This window comes from Diabrotica undecimpunctata, chromosome 5 (assembly GCF_040954645.1).
Source record: "Diabrotica undecimpunctata isolate CICGRU chromosome 5, icDiaUnde3, whole genome shotgun sequence".
NCBI lineage: Eukaryota > Metazoa > Arthropoda > Insecta > Coleoptera > Chrysomelidae > Diabrotica > Diabrotica undecimpunctata.
Genome location: NC_092807.1, coordinates 46,536,098 through 46,558,011, shown reverse-complemented (window position 1 = coordinate 46,558,011; position 21,914 = coordinate 46,536,098). Strand labels below are relative to the sequence as shown.

Below are 21,914 nucleotides of genomic sequence, written 5' to 3'. Positions count from 1 at the left end.
CTCCTGATGCATCAACTTTTTTTTGGACAATCCATACCGGACTAGAGTAAGGTGAGGTGCTTGGACGTATAATTTTCTGATCTAGTAATTTATCTATTTGTTTCTTTATTTCCTGTTGCATCATTTGAGGATGTCTTAAACTTTTAGTATATACAGGATCTTCATCTAAAGTTCTTATAAAATGTTTAGTTTGTGTCGTTGCTGACAAGTATTCTTTATTGTCATGAAATAGATAAGAGTATCTTTTACAAAGACTAATAATTTTTTCTTTTTCTTCTTTGTTCAGATGATTAGTGCGTATTATATTTTCATCGAAATCTTTTTTGTTCCATCCTTTATATATTGTTTCACATCAAAATTATTAAGAATTTGTACATATAAGGGCATATTAAGAGGTGCCTTTAGAATTAGAATTGGTATTTCTATGTGACCATTTATTACCTTATGTATTGATGGTGGAATAAATATATGGTCTTGTATTTTAGTTTCAGGTAAATAAGCGTAACCATCTATTTGATTTACTGGAATTAGGTTACATCTTGTCCCTCCTAGTTGAAAAGGAATAATATTATCATTTAATTTGATTGTTTTATTTATGTAGCTTATCTGTGCTTTTAGTTTTTCTAAGTCACTAGAGCCAATTAATGCATCAAATTTATCATGCCATTTAAAAATTTGGAACTTTAGCAGATTTTCTACATTATGTTCTTTAAGTATGGGAATTTTAATATTTTGATTCCTGTGAAAAGTTGTAAATACCGACTTGATTGTAAAATTTTCTTGGAATTGAAAATCTTTTGGAAAATTACTCACAAGTTCAGGATTTATAATAGAGTCAGATGCTCCGGAGTCTATTAAGATTTTAAGTTTAAGTTTAGGTAAAAATATATAGGGTAATTTAGTATTTTTCACATTGTTTAGTTGTATTATGGGTGGTTTTTCTGGGAGGCATTTATTGGAAAATTTTCATGTTTCTTTTCCCTACCATTTCTCCAAGAAAGAATTTCTCTATATTATATATCCTCTTGTATACCATTGTTTATTTGAGATTCGTAATTAGAAGTGCCAGAATAATTATCTTCATTATTCAAATCGTCGTAAGAATATGAATTGCTGGGATAATTATTTTCTAAAAATTGGTCTTGTTCTAAGTTATGAAAATTGTGCTGAACGTTTTGTCTGTTAGTAGTTCTCATAGACATTGGTTCCCATTGTTGATTAGTTCTAACTTGTATTATATCACGTCGTGGTTGTGATGGTGGTCATCGAGGAGTGAAATTTCTTTGAAAATTATTTGAATTATTGTTATTTCTAGAGTTATTTGTATTAAATTTAGCTCTAGACATATTGCCATTGCTATTATTATTAAACTTATTATTATTAAATGTATTAAAAGGTCTCTGGTTATTTTGGTTGAACGATCTATTTTGTGAACGAGTCATGAGGTTAGTGTAATGCTCACATTGTTCAAGGCATTCATGTAATGTACGAGGATTGGCATAATATACAGTTTCTCTCTAAGGCGACTGTAAACCTGGAATAAAGGTTTTTAAAGCTTCTGTATAGTAAATATCTTTTAATGTTGCAATTTTCTGTGCACAAATCTGTACTAGTTGTACATGCTTCATAAGAATATTAAATTTAATATTAATTCGCAGATGAAAATCTCTATAATGTTCGTTAGGTTTTTGCCTTTCTCTCTGTAGTTCATTAAATAATGTGTCTTCTGATTTTGTTTGACCAAATTGTTCTAAAAGGGCTTTACGAATATTTTTGCAAGTAGTAAAAGAATCAGGAATAAATTCGTGATAATTATTTGAAGTGATATACGTATGAGCTGTGTCTTTTAGTCTACTCACGATGTGGAGATTTAACACATGGACTTGTACATTTGAACACATTGTAAAAGTACCAGATTTAAAGAGTTTAATTATATCATCAACTGTTATAATAAACGTGGATAAAGTATCATTTTGTTCAGGCGAAAAAATAGATATATTTTGACAAAAGCTTTTCAATTGTTCATCCGTAATAACTGGAGTAGCCATTTTTTGTTGCTTTTCTAGTTGGGAATTGATTAACTGATTAGGATTTTTGTCAGAAATTGAAATAAGACTGAATTCAAGTAGTAAATGTTCAAGATCACTGTTCATGTAAAGTTATTCCAAAAAGGTGTATATATTAAAAGCAAAAATTGTAACCAAAGAAAACAGAAATGAGATACAGATTTTCCTAAAACCCAAATAAAATATGCACTTACTCAGATAGTAGTTTCATGTCAGCTAGTAGGCAGGAATCTCTTGTAACTTCTAATAGTTTTTAACGTTATAGTCAGCAAAGTATTGAAATACACGATGATAAACTGTTCACCTCTGACTATCCTGCTCGCAGCCAATTAAATAATTTGTTTCAAAAATCATCTTTTTAAAAGTGTTATATTTTAATTCGAATTGAAGATTGCACTTTTTTTAATAGATATTAATATTGATAATATTAGTTAATTATTATCAGTACTAATAATTCTTGATGAGTATATCAAATGCAGAATTGTATGATATGATTGGAGTTTCTTTCGAATGTCATCAAAATGCCGCTATTGCCTCACGTATATATTCTGTGAGATATCCTTACAGGAGACATTATGGCAAAGAAGTATTTGAAAGCAAAGGCAAGAAGATTAAGTGAAACTAGTAGATTTCATCGTATTTCTTTTAAACGACGTAGTAGAGGTATGACCGAAGATAATTCAATCAATGTTCTTGCTTTAATTCAACAGAATCCACATATAAGTAGTCGGCAAATCTCTATAGAATTAAACATACCCAACACTACTGTTCTAAGGATTTTAAAACATCATAGGTTGGTTTTTCATATTATAAAGTGAACGTTTAGGTCAGAAATTGGAATTCCCTTTAATCTTTTTAACTGTTATTTTAATATTTCGATAAAAACGACAACACTGCGCTTTTATCTTTTTATTCGTTTCTTAAAAATACTTATGCACGATTTATCTTGTGAAACAATTGTGGATTTTTCAAGATTTTTTAAGTTTTAGTAAATATAATGGTTTCTTTTTCACCAATATAATTTATTGTTTTGTTTTTTAGACTGCATCCTTATCATGTAGTTCTCCACCAAGCTTTACATGAGAGAGATTTTGATGCAAGGCTGGATTACTGCAATTGGATGTTAGGTCTGCTAGAAGAACAACCGCATATCATGTCAAAGATTTTGTGGACAGACGAGGCTACGTTTAATAGTGCGGGTGGTGTTAATCTGCATAATATGTATTATTGGGCTGAAGAAAATTCGCACTGAATAGATGAGGTGCAGGTTCAAGATAGATGCGAGTCTTAATGTTTGGTGTGGTATAGTTGATGGAAAGATCGTAGATCCAAATTTATTTGATATAATTTTAAATGGCGAAACATGTTTGGATTTTCTGGAAAATCAGTTGCCTGATTTATTAGATTTATTCCTTACCAACAAGAAGAGATATCATATTACAACATGACGGGTGTCCTGCGCACTTTTCCAGACGAGTTCGAGATTATTTGTATGCAAGTTATCCAAATAAATGGATTAGAAGAGGAAGTAAATTTTCATGGCCAGCTAGATCTCCAGACTTAACATGTTTGGACTTTTATCTATGGGGAAGATTGAAGGAGTTAGTGTACCAAACCCGACCAACCACTCGAGATGACATGAAACAGCGCATTATAAACGCAATAAATAATATATCCTCAGCTGAGATTGAAGCAGCTGTTATGTCTACGCGCGAAAGATTACATCTTTGTGTGGACAACGATGGAAAACAATTTGAACATTTAATTAGAGATTAAGTTTTAATGATCGAGATATTTTTATGGTCTTTCACATATTTAGTTTCAAGTTATAATAAAGAGTCAATACTATACTTACTTATGTTTATGCGTTTTTATTCATATCTCGAGTTCGACAAAAGCTATCAACATGCAGTTTGCGCCATTATGTTACGAATTTAATCTAGTTCTATTATAATTTACAATAAACAGGTGTTTCCATTAAACATTTTGAAGAAAAACAAATTTTAATTTTTTCTATTCGAAAGTACCCTCTACCTATGACAATTAAAGCTAAATGCAATTATTTTATAATAGATGTTAATTAATTCGTCCACACTCTTTCTAATGACGCTAATTTCGTTAAAATCGGTTGACTCATACCAAAGTTATAGGTATTTATCTACGAATACTTTCCCACTCTCCCCCACCCTTTATTTGAAAAAAAATAAAAAAAAGTACTTGAACAACTTTGTGCAGAATTTAGGCCTCTTTCTAGTTTACTTATTTAACACTTGGTATAATTGGGCATATTTCCCAAAAAACTGGTTTTCAAAGTTTTTTTCACTGGTTACGCCCCCTAGCGGTTAACCCTGAAACTTAAAAGTTATTTCCAGCGATTTTTCTTGGCCACTTTTACTTAGGAATTTTTTCTCCTAAAGTTATAACATGAATAGTTTCTGATATATAGCCGAGAGATCGGCTTATTGGACCACCCGGTACAAAGCGTATTTTCAAGGATAATATAAACTACTGCTTCTGCATTTGGAAGAAGTCTGTCATTTTGGACTGCTTTAAATTGCCCAGTATCATTTTATCTATCATATTTTTTAAAGATGTGAAACAGTTGTATTTTTCTTCATTTGCGTTTTGTCTTTGGATAAAGTTTCTAACAACGTTTAAAGCACTTTTCACATCTTGTCTATTACGACCTTCTTGCGTAGATTCACAGCGATTGTCTTCTCTATCTTTATCACTTTCGTCACTAACGATAACGCGCTCCGCCGGTGGATTTATTACTTCCACGATAATTTCACTATCCGACGGAAGATCACAAACAATGACGTCATCATCAATGGCAATGAATTCAGCAAACTCGTCGTCATTGTTTAGTTGGGATAGTTCTTGACCTTGGTGTTGTAACCTCAACCACTATGCTACAGGCAACTCATCTTCTTCGTTTTTTACCTCAGTCTCTGTCTACCCCACATGACCGAAACATTTTTTGATAGTTTTTTTTATCTACGAGTGCCCATCCTTTGTGGATGAAATGTATGGTATCTAATAAAGTAACAGGGGATTCACTACGGTTTTCCACATTATTCAGGATCCGCTTGACTAAAACTTTTTTGTAGTGAACTTTAAGGGACCTTATGATGCCCTGATCCATCGGTTACAGAACAGATGTGCAATTTGGGGGTAACAAAAGTTAAATGTTTTTTAAACCTTTAACTTTCGGATGAGCTGTACAATTGTCAACAATTAAAAATCTATCGATGTCCCAACTCTCTGTCCCACTTCAAAAGTTCCCCGCTAAAAATCTCTGCTATCATCCACGATTTTTTATTAAATTTATATGTGACAGGAAGCTGATTCACACCTCTGAAACATCGTGGTTTTTAAAATTTCCCAATGACGACTAAGTTTCTTTTTTCGGAACCGGACATGTTGGCACACGCGAGTACAGTTACCCTTTCTTTTGATAACATGCCACCTATACAACGGTTATGTTTGAATTTGAGGGTCTTATCTAGGGTAAGTTTAAAAAAAGTCCCTCTCGTCGGCATTGAAAACATAATCGTCACTATAATTTTGTCTTATTGTAGGCCATGATTTCAACCAGTGGTCGGTGACTTCTTTGGAAACACTCTTTGCTTCACTGCAAATTTTTCCACGCCTAATTTTGTGCCTGGCCTTAAAACCGCTCTTCTACCCACTCTAGCGCCTGCAAAAACTGTGTTGTTTTTGTTTGAAGCAGTGGTTCACTTATTGGAACAGTCACAGCCCTGTATAGGTAAACCATTTGAAAATTGCAATATCGAGTTCTTTGAGTTCTTTGAGTCATTCTCTGAATCTTTCAAAGTTTTACTTTACTAGCCGGTTTACTAGTTAATAGTTATTGCTTAAACGTTTCGGCTTTTTGCCATTTTCGATAAACAATTTATTTTATAAACATTACATTATACAATTATATTTTATGTTTGCACTCTGTAAACGTTTAACATGGAATGTAAAATTGTTAACTGATCTTGACAGATCGCAGATAACGAGGATAATATCTTGACAGAACGCAGATAATGGACCGAGCAGTCTGTAGAGCTTAGTGACGACACCATCTTTGTTTTCGTTGTTAGTTATGTCTCTGTCTTAAATTAAGTAAGTATAGCAGCATCTCCTTTTAGTCAGGAGAGAGCGACTAAGGAGTTTCAATGCAATAGCGAGAGACAGATCAAACAACCGCAAAAGATGTCGTCACTACTCGTTGCTGGCATGTTCAGGCTATGTTAATATAACGTCTATGGTTCAGGGTCGTATCTTAAATATCTGCCATGGTGCATTTAAAAAACAACTCAATTTATTAAATTATAATACATATTGGAAAGACCTTTAATGTCAATCTTATTAATGATAAAATTTTTAACTTTTTATGTGAATCATCTCTAGTATGCATCTTTTGCTGTAATTTTGTTCTCTTTCCAAAATCTGTACATTTTTTAAAATTAAAAAAATGGCTTTTTTCTAGAGAATCCTTGGCTAAGGCTGTTACATATTAAACACAACACTGGCCAAGGCTTCTTCAGAAAATAGCTATTCGTTTGATTTTAAAAATGTACGGTTATGGAAGAACCAAAACTACAACAAAAGATGCATATTGGAGATAATGGAGATTATGTGATATAACATAAAAAAGATTAAAATGTATCAATAATAAGACTGACATCAAAGATCTTTCTAATATGTATCATAATTTAATAAATTGAGTTGATTTCAAATGCACCATGAGATATATTTCAGATACTACGTTCCAAATGTTTGGCATTCCTTTCCTCAGGTAGCTTAGCTTCCTCCGTGGATGTGTTGGTTGTTGCTCTGGAATCCTTAGAGGCTTCTTACCTTATTGCCACAAATTGTTGGCATTGCTCCTGTACTGGTCCTTTCTTAAGTTAACATGCTTCTTTTTCAACTTGACTGTACCCTACTGAAGACGACCAATATTCAGAAATACATATATACGGTTGCCTTCTATCACATGCATATTAATTATAGTGTCTTTCCGGCTTTACTGAATAATTTCTTGAATCATAATTGGCTCAGTGAGCGTCTATTTTGGCGGAGAAAAATGTTGATGTTGACGAAATTAACTTCCAGGTTCAACAGTTGTTACCAGGTAATCTAATATCTTTTAAATCAATCGACAGTGTTGTTAATGAAGGCAAAGCCTTAGATTAGCCAACACAGTTTTTAAATTCCCTGGATATACCAGCGATACCACCACACAATCTTCAGTTGAAAATTAGTTCACCAATTATTCTGCTACGCAATTTGAACCCACCCATAATATGCAACGGCACACGTTTTGTCAATAAAAGTATCACCGGAAATATTATTGAAGCAACCATTTTTACTGAGCGATTTTAATTGTCCTGTTGCCACGTTTCCCAATATACCACATAAATACGCTTATATACCACATCATTCAAAAGGCTTTAATATGCTATTCGAGTATCATTCGCGATGATAATTAATAAATCTCAAGGCCAGACAATGTCCGTTTGCAGCTTGAATTTAGAGAATCCATGTTTACCACATGGTCAATATGTTACACGCGTGTTATTTAAACATCAAATTTATTTATATTAGCAAAAAACAAATTAACGAAAAAAATTGTGCACCAATTAGCGATTAATTGAAAGTTAATTACTAGGTATAATTTAGATATAAGATAGATAGGGCCGATTGTTCGAACGCTAGTCAAAACTTGATCGTAATCAAATATTTAATTAAAAGTAAATACGTTATATTTTGAGGTTATGTTGACTGATTTATTTTATTCAATTATATTTTGCGTTTTAATTTAAAATAAACCATAATTAAACTCTTTCTGATATTAATTTCATGTTTTTATTGTCAAATCAATAATAATAAGCAATTTTTAATAATTTTGACAGCTGCTGTGACGTATTTGATTGTAATTAAATATTTGATTACAATCATGTTTTGATTAGCGTTCGAACAATCGGCTCTAAATCATATACTTAATTATTTGGAATAAAAATCAAACGTTTTTGGTTGAATCATGTTTAAGCTAATATCATAAATTTTACTTTTTGACGCTAACTACTGGCCAGAATATAAGGGAATACATACCATCGTCAGAAGAAAAATAAGAGAAGCCAAAGAGAAACAAAAAACAGAACAATATCAAGAAATAAAGGAGTATCAGAGTCGATATGATAACTTTAATGTTCATCGGAAGATGAAGGAAATAGCTGGAATGTTCCGAAAACGCAACTGCGGAAAAATAACAGATGATGAAGGCAATCTTGCCATAACCAAAGAAAATAAAAAGAACGTATGGGAAGAATACTTGGAGAAACTGTTCCATGACCTTAGAACAATACAAGAGCCCACCATTGAAGAAAACTCAGGTCCCTAAATCCTACCAGAAAAATAACGGCAGCCGTCAGACAAATGACGGATGAAAAAGCACCGGGACTTGATGAAATTCCTGCAGTCCTGCTGAAGCTATTAGATGCATAACAAATGAAAATAATAACTGAAATAGGGTAAATGCACCAGTTGTTGGCCATGTGCTAGTTATTGGCCTACTAATATGTTTTGATTAGAATTAGGAAAATGTTGGTATTTTGTTAATTCTAACTACTTTTTTAAAGTTTGGCAACATGTCTCCTAGAGTATGACACATCTAGTTTCAAGGTAACCATTAAATTTTAGTCAGTATTCGATGTTGAATGAGACACTGTTCTGTGCCGCTAGTTTGCAACCGAAATTTTGTTATTTACCTATAGAAACTTGTGTTGGTCGGTAAGTACTATATACTGCAATTTACTTTCTACTTTATATTTTATGTTTTTGTGAAAATATAGTGTATGTCCTGTTCCAAACTGCATAACGAATATAACGTTATTTATACAAATAACTTAAATTTTAAGGTGGCCAACTACTAATACATGAAATTATCAATGTATCAGTTATTGGCCTAGATGGCCAATAACTCAAACATTAGATTTTGTAAGAATCTAGTGATTGACATATGTTAATAACTAGTGTTTTATATGTGGCCAATAACTAATTATTATAAATTGTTTTAGAAAATATGCCAAAACGATCTAAAACTGAAAACAATTATAAAAAAAAAGTATTCCGAAGACGATGTTAAAAAAGCGTTAGAGTTAATTAAAAATGGTATGAGTGAGCGAGAAGCCTCAAGAATTTTTACTATTCCCAGAACCACTATAAGTTACCGGAAAAGTGAAAAATTTCATTACAAGATAACCCATGGACCAGATCCATTTCTTTCGAAGGATGAAGAGGAACAACTGAAACTCTGGATTTTTCATTGTCAAAATAGAGGATTTCCTGTTCGTGTTGACGACATTAAGGACTCCGTTAAATCATTTTTAGAGAGTAACCCTAGAGTTAATCCATTTGTTGAAAATAGACCAGGTAGAACATGGCTATCAGCATTTCTAAAGCGCAATCCCAACATTTCGCTAAGGACTTCAGAGGGAGTGACATCAGCAAGTTCAAACATTAACCAAAGGGATATTACCAAATGGTTTGACAACATAAAATCTTATCTAAATAAAAAAGGACTTTCAGACGTTCTTCAAGACCCAACAAGAATCTTCAATGGTAACGAGACATGTTTTTATCTATGTCCCAAAAATAAAAAGGTTTTGGCTATGAAGGGTTCCAGAAACGCCTATGAAATTGAACATAACCCAAAGGTTAACTTAACAGTTATGTTCACATTTTCTGCAATAGGCAATATTTTACCTCCTATGATAATTTATCCCCATAAAATATTGCCAAATGATATACTAAGTGCTGTGCCGAATTCGTGGGGTGTTGGTTTAACTGAAAATGGTTGGATGGACAACAAAAACTTTTATGAATATATTGGAAATATATTTAACCCTTATTTAGATCGAAATAATATTACACGTCCGGTGATACTTTTTGTTGATGGGCATAAAACCCATTAAACTATACAGACAAGTCAACTTTGTACAGATTTAAAAATTATTTTTGTAGCTTTATATCCTAATGCCACGAGATTATTGCAACCAGCGGATGTGGCTGCATTTAAGCCTCTAAAAACTTTTTGGAACAAAGCTGTGCTTCAGTTTAGGAGAGACAACCCCCAAAAAGTGTTAACGAAAGTACAGTTTGCCCCTGTTTTAAAATCTGCTATAGATAGGTTAAATCCAGATGATATCAGAAGTGGGTTTAGGGCATGCGGTATATTTCCTTGGAATTCTTCTGCTCTTGACTATTCAAAATATCTTGGGAAAGAATTTGAAACTGAAGATAATCTGAATAAGCACAATGATTTACCAACACTTATTGATCCAAATACAACAATTTCTTATAAACAATTTTGTGAAATAGTTGGCAATGACAAAATTAAAGAGCTTTGTCGAAATAATTGTAAAACTCAATCTGATGGTTACCAAATATTGAAACAAATCTTTTTAGCATCGGTAAAAATTTCTACAAACGACGAACAAGAAAATATTTTAGACGAAGAAGTAAAATTTTTAGATACAAGTGAAGTAATTTTCGATATAAATGATATACCTGTAATAATAGATGATACTGAAATTGTAAACATTCCTAAAATCGAGAACAAAACCTTGATGGTACCTGAGAATGAAATTTTCAACATGCAAAGAATACAAGAGTATACAAATCAAGCTGAATCAAGTTTGACGAAAACGGTTAAAGAAGGTCAAAAAACCCGAGAAATCCCTAAACATTATATCTGTAAATGCTACAAATAAATCTATTGTGACTTACTTAATATGGCCAGATACTCTAGTACGAAAAGGAAAGAAGGAAACTCAAAAGCTTCCATTTGTTCTAACTTCATCAGATAGAAGAAAAATAGAAAAAGAAAAAATGGAAAAAAAATTAGAAGAGGGGCGTAAAAAGGAACAGAGGAAACTTGAAAGAAAAGAAAAACAGAGTATTAAGGAAAATAAAAAAAAATAAAAAGCTCGAATAATAAAAATCCCAAAAAATTAGCTAAAACTTTTAAGTCTGAAGAGCAGAGTAGACAACCCATAGAAATGACCTCAACAAAATTAAAAAAAGGTGTAAAAGTTCACATTATCATTAAAAAATATCAAAAAAAGATAAAAAATGCATTGAAAGTGTTTTCTCCTCTAAACCAGGAAAGTAGAAGTAACAATATTGAGGTTTTTGAGCCACCACTACCTGAATTTGTCAAAGTTCCTATACCAGAATCTCATTCTCACACAAAATCATCAAGCTCTGTAAATAACCAAGATAATATTGACATTTTCAACCATTCACCTACACCAGAAGTGAATTTGAGATTATCTCCGCAAATATTTCTCGCCCACACTAAATCTCCAAGCCCTGAGAAAAAAATTGTACCCAAACGGAAATTATTTGATGATAATACAGATCAGTCCTCAACAAAAATTACAATTCTATCTGATAATTTATTATCAAATATTCCTTCACACTTTGAAAATCGAAACTTGGTATCAAACGTTCTTCCGCGTTTTAAAAATAAAAACTTGGTATCAAACATTCCATCACATTTTAAAAACCAAAAAGTTACTAAAGGTGCGTGTTATCTATGTGTACTAAATATTACAGAGGGTAAAGAAGGCATTAGATGCCAAATGTGTCTTAGAACATATCATGTAACTTGCATAACAAGATTCTATGGCGACACAGATCAAGTATATGTTTGCGAATCTTGCCAAAATAAAAAATAAAAGTTTACTTTGACATGTGTCTTTTTTTGTGTCCACATTCATCACAAAATCCTTGCTTACCCAAACACCTACCTATCTATCTATTTTAACTTACGAATTATTTGGTAAAATATCTCTTTAAAAAATGATGGCCAATCACTAACACATATAGTGTCAATAACTGGAACAGGGTAGCCAATAACTGGTTCATTTGCACGTTTACAAAAGAACACATATAAAATATTTTCACAAATGAAATATTAACGTAATAAAATTTTGCAATATGTAGAAATAATAATAAAATTCCATGGTGTTAAAAATAGTTACAATAGGCCACAGTGACAAAACATTTCATAGATATATCGACGTGCTCTCCTTAAGAGGCCAATAACTGGTGCTCTTACCCTATTTAACGAAATATTATCATCATCATCAATTAGCCTATATTTGTTCACTGCTGAACGTAAGCCTCCCGTAAAATTTTCCACCTATTTCTATCTTGAGCTTCTTGTATCCAGTTTGTGGTGATGCGCTTGATATCAACCGTCCATCTAGTCGGTGGTCGTCCTCTACTTCGATATGCCTTTTGCCTTGGTCGCCATTCCAGAATCTTTCTGGTCCATCTATCATCCGTTAATGTGGCAACATGTCCAGCCCAAGCCCATTTAGCCATTACTATTTTTTCAACTGCATCTGTGACTCCTGTTCTTCTTTTTATTTCTAGGTTTGGTACTTTATCTCTGATGGTAATACCTAATATTGATCTTTACATAGCGCGTTGTGTAACTCTTATTTTATCTATTGTTCTTTTTGTCAGAGTCAGTATTTCTGTACCATATGTAAGAACCGGTAAAACGCACTGATTAAAAACCTTTCTTTTTACACAAACTGGGATAACAGACTTGAAAATGTTACTCAATCTACCATGTAAGACCTATCCTTCTTTGTATTTCAGTTGCCTGATTATCTCGGCCTAAGCGAATCTCATGCCATAGATATTTACTTGGCCATAGCCAACCTAATTAGCCAATTACATTGGCTATGGCTCTCAATCAGAATTTTACCGTTGACTACAAGGTTGGTCATAAATTTTGTCTTTGAGGTGTTAATTTTAAGACCAATTGTTTTTGACACTTTATAGAGCGTGTGCAGCATTTTTGTAGCTTTATCGACTCTATCAGATATTAAAACGATGTCATCGGCAAATCTTAGGTGGTTCAGATCTTCCCCATTTATATTAATTCTCATGTTATCCTTTCGTTCCATTTGCTTGAACATTATATTCAAGAACAGCTGTAAACAATTTAGGGGAGATAGTATCACCCTGTCTAATTCCACGTTCTATTCGAAATTTCTTGGTATCTTCATGAAGGCGGACACCAGCTGTACCAGTTTCGTAAATACTTTTAATCAAGGCGATATATCGATAGTCGATGCGGCAGTCAGCCAATGCTCGAAGCATTTTATTATGATCTATAGTATCAAACGCATTTTCATAATCTACGAATATAAGAAAGATAGGCTTGTTATACTCTGTACACTTTTCTATTAGCGTTTTTATAACTTGAAGATGACCATTTGTTCCGTATCTGGAGCAGAACCCAGCCTGTTCACAAGATTGGTAACTATCCAGTTTGTTCACAAGCCGTTTTTTGTCATTATCTTCATGAATAATTTGTATGTATGGGAGAGCAAACTAATAGGTCTGTAGTTCTTTAGGTCTGAAATGTCACCTTTTTTGTGCATTATGGTTATTATTGCATTATGCCACTGGTAGGGGGTTACGCGTCTGGTCAAACAAGTATTGAACATCTTTTTCAACACATTTACTAACGTTCCTCCTCCTTCTTTGATTTGTTCAATGACTATCCCATCTTTTCCAGGTGATTTATTGTTTTTCATCTCCGAGAGAGCTTATTTTATTTCCTCTGTTGTTATATCTGGGATGTCTTCTGAGCCTACATTTTGAACTTTTGGTATTTGATTTTGATCAGGATCTGGAAGTTCTTCTCGCTTATATAATTCTGAGTAAAAATATTGAGCAATTTTTAAAATATCTTCCTTATTTGTTGTAGTTTCTCCTTTTTTATTTACAAGTTTACAAATATTTTTCGATCCTTCAGTCATTTGTCGGCGCAGAACCTTTAAACTTTTATTTTTATCAATAGCTTGAGTAATGTATTCAGTGTTGTAATTTCTGACATCTTTTCGAATGGATTTTGTGATATCTTTGTTTAACTATTTAAGTGTTATAAAATTATCTGTGTATTTGTTTTTCAATTCTCTTTTTTTGTTTATAAGATCTTTAGTAGCTTGAGTGAGCTTATCCATCTTGTTTTTTTTCTTTTTCCTTATATTTTCTACGAGCGTTTCGAATCGCACTATTTATTCGCATGTTTATCACCTGTATATCTAATGCATTTTCATTTAGATGTTTTACTTCTTTCAAAAAAAAATTAAGTAAAAATCCTTTATAAAAGGTATATAACTTAAAAACCCAAACGGGCTATGTCATGAAGACAAAACGTTTTCGGAAACCATGTTCCATCATCAGTGTCCTAAAAAGTATATAACCACTTTAATTAAAACGAACATGAAGTTAAAATTTTGACCAAGGTTAATACAAAATGTGGTTAATACTTACTAGGTTTACATGTTTTGAGCCACTAAATATCAGGGTAAAAACCCGTTAAAATTTATCTGTTACAATTTGGTTTACATTATTTGGTAGTATATTTTAAGATGTTAAAGTTACCAGTGGATATGATAACATGGCGACCTATGACTTCACATGAAGTTGCTGGTCCTGAGACGAAGTGTCTACGATGACTTGATGATAGTAACTGATTTGAATGAGAAAATTAACATGTTAGGTCGGAAGTTCGAACAGAGCAGTCATTGTAAGTTAATGTCTGTGTCTAAATATGACAGAAGCCATCAATATTTAAAAATTTTGAATAAGTTAAAGTTAAAATAATTTAACAGTAGCAACCATCAATGTTGTAGTATTAAATTGTGAATTTGTCCTGAATTTGACGATAATGAACTTCATCTACCATTATGTTATTATATATAGATATACCTGTTTATAACTCTAAAACTTAACAGTTTTCGAGATAATCGCATTTTAAAAATCAGCTGCATAATTTTGATTTAAGGCAATTACTCCAGGTAACGAACGAAAAATAGACAAAAACAATAATACTTTTGAATTTTGGTATAAAATACCTTAACCAAAGTTGATAGTTAACGAAATATTAAATAAAATAAATATATCAGCAGAATAATTAATAAAAGGATTTGACGAAATAACAGAATAATAGAATTTTACATCAAACATTTTACGTTTTTTGTTAAATTAAAGTCATAATCAAAACATTTTTTTTACAAATCAAATTAAGAAATATTTAAACTAAATCACATAACTTTTTGTCAAAGTAAGTGTTCGATATGTCCACCATTTTCTTTAATCCATTTGTCAATATATTCCATAAAAGATCGTCTCATATAAAATAGCATCATTGGTTCTGAAAAACCTGCTGCAGTATTTATTTCTTCCCATAGTTGACTGCGAATGTTTATGGGATTCTTATAAACACGTTGTTTTAATGCGGCCCGTACACCAAAATCAAGCGGATTAAATTCTGGGCTACGTGGTGGCTATAATGGATGGATATATTCTTTTGGATGCATATCCAAATCTTATGCTATATTATGGAACAACATCTTATTTGTCGCAGAGGTTAAATAATGTACTAAACTGTGATGTATCTCGTTCATTGGTTATATACACACGGAATAACCTATCGATTTCATTACTTATTTATATGGTTACATTACAGCTTACGAGTAACTCTAATTACATCTCGAACAAATGGACTATCATGATTTACTAACAAACTAATATTATGCTGAAGTAAATTGCCTGTATGTTTACTATATTTATAACAATATCGGTTATTCGGCCAACGATGATGTTTTTGTAAGAATCCTGAGTCTTTAAGCTTAGATTTGTAGCAAAAGTATTATGAGACAAGACACATATGTGTTATTCAATACCTGTGCTCTAGTTTCTAATTGTCCTAATAAAAATAACTAAACAATTTACGTAATGAATAAAAAGTATTCCTTTGGGATTTTTTATGAATTAAATAATTATATCACATTGGCAAGAAATATGACTACCACGAACAATCCAACGTTCAGAAAAGTTGTATTTAAGTATGTTCTCACTACCTTCTCTCTAGAATGTGGTGGTGTACCATCTTGCATAAACCACATATTTTGGGATTTCAGCATTTTACAATAGAGAAAAAGTAATACAAAGCGAATATAGAAACTTAGGGAACAATAAAAAAGACACATTGTAAACATGATGACAGCCAACGTCTGAATACGGACACGGCACCTAAAAAAGAAGATGAAGAATATTTTCTCCAATAAGACATTTAGCGCCCATAACAAAGCATTTTGTGATGTTCTATTATCATCTTTGATTTATTTTAATAAGAATAAACTATGAATTATCCTTATCTACAGGTATTCAATGTTGTACCGCACAAACATAACAACTAAGAATTATTATGCAGCCGACTTATAAAATGCGATTATCTCGAAAACCGTTAAATTTTAAGGATACTAACAAGTATACCTTTTCTTTGAAAAAATAATGTATCTTTAATATTTTTTAACACAAATAGAGCTAACTTAAAGAGCGAAAAAGTTACGCGCAAATTTATGCTACCGATGTGGCATATGTGGCGCCCTCTATCAGTTACCATAAAGTATGTATAAAATTATAATAAATTATCCTACTCAAACGCATCCAATTGTAAATTTTTGTCCAAAAATATTTACAAACGTAAAAGTTATAGCGAAAAATAAAATTTTAAATTTTCACTTTAACACCCTGTATTTTTCGTAATATTTTACTAAAGCATGTTGGCTTAAATCGTAATATTTTAAAATGCAGAATCTACGGTTTCTGTTTGTACAATTACTTAAGGACCACCCTTAATGCATTTGCCTCTTTTAATTCTTATATTCTCTTTCGTTGAAGGAAAATACTTAAATAAACTTCTCTTGACGAATGAAAAAACTCGACCCTGGATAGTCTTACTGCAGCAAATACAAAAAATTGGATTGAAAATTAAAGAAAACAAAACTTAAATATAACATAAACATAATAATATCATATAACACTGAGCAGGGAGACTGACGAGTGTACGTGCCCTCCGAAGAACAGTGATGACTCCCTATTATTTTTAAAAACGAAAATGCCGTTTAGTGCCGAGAATCGAACTCGAGTGCTCTTGCTTAGAAAGACAGTATGTTGGCCGCTGAGCTACTGATGAAGTGAAAATCACAAGAGATAATCAGATATACGAGTTACAAAGAAGAAAATTCTTGACCTGGGCTGCCTATGGCAAATTAAGACACATTTTTAAATTGGAAGTACCCATCAGCATCAAAAACGGGCATTTAATTAGTGCCAGTTTAATTAAACAAGCTGATGAAATGTTTCACAATCGGCAGCTAGATGAAATAATTCCAAAATTCTGAATTGCATATGGAGCCGAAACTCTTCTTCTTCTTCTTCAAGTGCCCTGTCCGTTGCGAACGTTGGCTATTAACATGGCAATTCTGATCTTATTTGCGGCGCTTCTGAATAGTTCGACCGATGTGAGCCCGAACCACTTCCTCAGATTTTGGAGCCACGAGTGTCTTCTCCTGCCTGGCCCTCGCTTACTGTCTATTTTTCCCTGGACAATCAATTGCAGTAGACGGTACTTACGGTACTTATCGTGTCATATATATATATATATATATATATATATATATATATATATATATATATATATATATATATATATATATGTAGACCCCTATCTTCCATTTCACCTTTTACTTCTTGTCTCCACGATCTTCTTGGTCTTCCCTTTTCCCTGCGGTTGGTGGGGATTCACTGTAACATTCTCTTTGGCAATCGTTGATCGTTCATCCTTTCTATATGGCCATACCATTTCAGGCTTTTGCATTCTATAGTTTCCAGTACGTCAATGTCTATGCCCATACGCTCTCTGATTTCAGTATTCCTTACTCTATCTCTTCTAGTGAGTTGGCAACCTCTTCTCCAATAATTCATTTCCATTGCTTTTATTTTGGATGCGTCATTTTTATTTATTACCCAGAGCTCTGAACCATATGTAGCAATGCTTTCTATGATTCTTTTGTATATCCTAATTTTTGGGTTTCGGGTGATGTGGTTATTCCAAAGTATACTATTCAGTTGACGTATTGCTGAATTTCCTTGACCAATTCTAGTAGCTATTTCTTTTGTATTCCGACCATTATTTGTAATGTTTACACCGAGATATTTATAGCTATCATTATTTTGAATTTGTTTGCTTCCTAGTTCTAAGTGCTTTCCTTCACCTCCCACTACTACGTACTCTGTTTTTGATGGATTAATTGATAAGCCCCACTTAGTATATTCTTTATCTATTTTTCGTAACATGTAGTGGATATCATCTTGATCTTCTGCAAGTATTACTTGGTTATCAGCAAAATGCAAGCTGTACAGTGTATGGTCTCCAATTTTAACACCCACAGGTTCACATTTTCTTTTCCAAATATCCAAAACCCTCTCCAAATGAATCTTAAAGAGTGTAGGGGCAATACAGCAGCCTTGGCGAAGTCCTTTGGTCACTTTTATCTTTCCTGTCACTTTTTGTCCAATCTTTATTACACTCGTCATATCATCGTACAACTCCCTTACAGTATTAATGTAAATCGGTGGAATATTCTTGTCTTCTAGCACCTGCCACAGCTTGGCTAATGGGACACTGTCATACGCTTTTTGAAGATCAATAAATACCATGTGTGTCTCCATATTATGTTCCAAACGCTTTTCTATTGTTTGTTTTAGGCAGAACACATTGTCTATACAAGAACGACCAGTACGAAAGCCACTCTGATCTTCAGCGTCTTCCCAGCAATCTTCAATTCGGCTTTTAATGATCTTCCCGTAGACTCTACAGATTGAGTTAGTTACACTAAGCCCTCGGTAGTTCTTACAAAACTTAAATTCACCTAACAAAAAAATAACCTAAAGAAAAATAGAACGCTAAATGCTTGGCCTAACACTGAGAGAAAGGATAAGTAACGAGAAGATTTGTAAAAAGTCAAATGTGGATGGTGTTTTTGAACACATTACAATGCTTAAATGGAGATGAGCGTCATATAGCACGATTGCCGGATGGGAGATGGATAAGGAAGGTTCTGGAATGAAGGCCAGGAGTAAGAAACGCAGCTAAGTCAAATCTCTCTTCTGCTGTTTAGATGGTATTAAAAGAATTTCAAGGAATTTAACAAAGAAAGATATAGAAAAGACAGCGCCTCCGTAGGAAGCCCGAAACGTAAAATCAAATATTTTTAGACAAAGGAAGTAGTAATGAAATAACTACCTTAAGACGCATACGGCGACATCTAAGAATAAAGTAAAGAGGAAAAATCCGAAGATTTCTTCTTGATTGAAACCAAAATTCAGATTCACGCCTAAATATGTGCCTTCTACGATCTACAAAGCAAACAGACGATGAATAAACCGATATGGGGAATCTAAAATTGCGTTCCACACATTTAGCGCTTCCTACTGAGGCGCTCTGATAAGCTCTAAAAGGACGAAATACATATAAGCGAATTGTAAAAGTACTACACGTGAAATTAAATCTTAACTGTCCAATCTGTTTACTGTTTTAGATTCTTTGCTACAGATGTGGTTACGCAACCATATCTTTCGTGACTGCGGGGCACTATATCGCAGGTGTCAAACACTTTTTGGAGATTACTAAGTAATTTTCAAAACATATGAAATTAGTTCACTAGAGAAATTATAGTAAATTGATTAAATCATATGCATGGCTATAGAATAGACTGACTTAGTGAAGATAATAAGTACACGGTTTTATTATGATAAACTTATTTTAACAAGATTTTTTTAACATTATACAATTACGATACCAAACAAAAAATATAAATTGAAACTTTTTTACAGTATTTCATTAAGTACGAAACAAATCTAGAATTTATTGCATTGTTACAAAGAAAATTGGTAAGTCTAGCAAATTCAATACAAAAAATCAAGCCAAAATTTGAAGTAATATCGTAAACGAGCACTAAAAAGTAGAAAAGTATAACCTGAAGGAACATATCTGTATAGAAGTAGATAAAAAGGAAGGAAAACATAGTAGAAGAACATGGAGATTTAGACTATTAGTGTTGAGATTGATGTTTCTTTCCATAAAATTGTTTTTCAAAAAGTAAAATGGACATATGAACAAAGAAATTAAAAGACACTTACAAAATTATATAAACTACATGCTTGTCAGTGATTTTAGTTAAAGTAAAAGGAAAAATTGAGATGCTACAATCAAATAGGATTAATCCATAAAGTTAAGAAATTAGTGTATTATACAATAATAAGATTCATAGTACGTTAATAAATATGAAAATGTATATAGACTAAAATCTTCCTTGAGAGAATAAAAGAAAAACAAAAATGAAAAGAAAAGAAATTATACACTTATTGGCTAAATTAAAAAATTTTTGATGAAAATTTATAAAAAAAAACCATTTGCACTATTTTCAAACAGTTAATATAGCTTTATCGGAAAATAAAAAACTAAATGCAGAAAAATGGTCATTTCTAAATTTGATAACTTACCATCCAAGTGCCCAATCCAATCGCTGGCATTTTCTGTCCGCCTATCATTTTCTTAAACGCCTTTGTAGCCATTTCCGTCAACACAATATTTGACCCAATAGATTCTGATTATATTCACTAAAAATATCTTATACGCTCACTGCCAAGGCAACATGAACAGTGAAAGTTTTCTGCAATGTGAAACTTATATAAACTTGAGGTTGCTCGTTTTATAATAGACCAGTCAACACAAAAACAGTAAAATTATATACGATATATGTATATATATATATATATATATATATATATATATATATATATAGTGGATTTTCTTGGGCTTAGGTTCATAAAAAAATAAATTTGATTTGATACTAAGACATTTTCATATATTTTTTCGACGTTTCGGTAGGAAATCCATGCCTTTTTCAAGAAGTAATATTGACTAAAAAAACATTTTATGACAGACATAATACGGTTTAAAAGTTTAACTTTTGACTTAACAAAACTCTATATATACATATATATATATATATATATATATATATATATATATATATATATATATATATATATATATATATAAATATATATATATATAAATATATATATATATATATATATATATATATATATATATATATATATATATATATAGAAAAGAAAAGAAATTTAATCTTTGCAGATTAGTTAAATAGTAAACTCTTAAATATTGGGGAAATCTGCAAGAAATACTCTAATGTGTATCAATTGTTTCGCCGAACGTTTTCGCCAAAGAGAATTAATTTGGCTTCTTCAGGGCTGAAAGAGAATAAATTATAATTAGCTACCATATATTATCTATTAAAACATTATTGATCTTACCGTAACTTAGAATTGTAGAGTTAGAATATTAAAAAACTTTGCTAGTAACATAGTGGTGTTTTTTGTTACTATGTGCAAAAAAAGTTTTTTATAAGAATTGAAATGTATGGTAGCTTCGAACTTGACACGCAAAGGCTTACCCAAGGTTAATCGAAAAACCCAATGCAACTACATTTAAAAGGAGGTAATTCTTTGAAATGTCGGCAATAACTAAATTTTTGATTTTTAGATAGTTAAAAGTGAGGTTCTGTTTAAGCCAGAACGCAAGCGCTGACAACTTCATTATAGTTGGTATGAATCTTTATGTCGTTAAGGTTCATTGGTAAAAAACGAATGAATTTAAATCCCAGTAAAGGGAAATATTATTTTGATTTTCTTTATTTAATTATATTATATTGTTCATGTATTATTGAATCTTATTGAGACGTATCTAAGAAAAGCAAGGGAATGTTATATATTTTTTGTTAATGAAAATTAATTATAAAGGTATGTTAGTTGTTAATGGATATATCAGTCAAGTTAGTAATCTGTGATATAGTATTGTTCTTGGTA

At 32.0% G+C, this 21,914-nt stretch overlaps 1 protein-coding gene across 1 annotated transcript in view; it reads right to left on the bottom strand.

Annotated features, from left to right (window-relative positions):
* LOC140441295 (1,5-anhydro-D-fructose reductase-like) overlaps positions 1 to 20,686 on the bottom strand; it is a 92,555-nt gene extending 71,869 nt beyond the window's left edge. Inside the window, exon 1 of the mRNA XM_072531923.1 lies at positions 20,523 to 20,686. Coding sequence (XP_072388024.1) covers positions 20,523 to 20,594 — 72 coding nt within the window. The 5' untranslated portion in view covers positions 20,595 to 20,686. The remainder of the gene's footprint in view (positions 1 to 20,522) is intronic.
* Between the last annotated feature and the right edge of the window lie 1,228 nt (positions 20,687 to 21,914).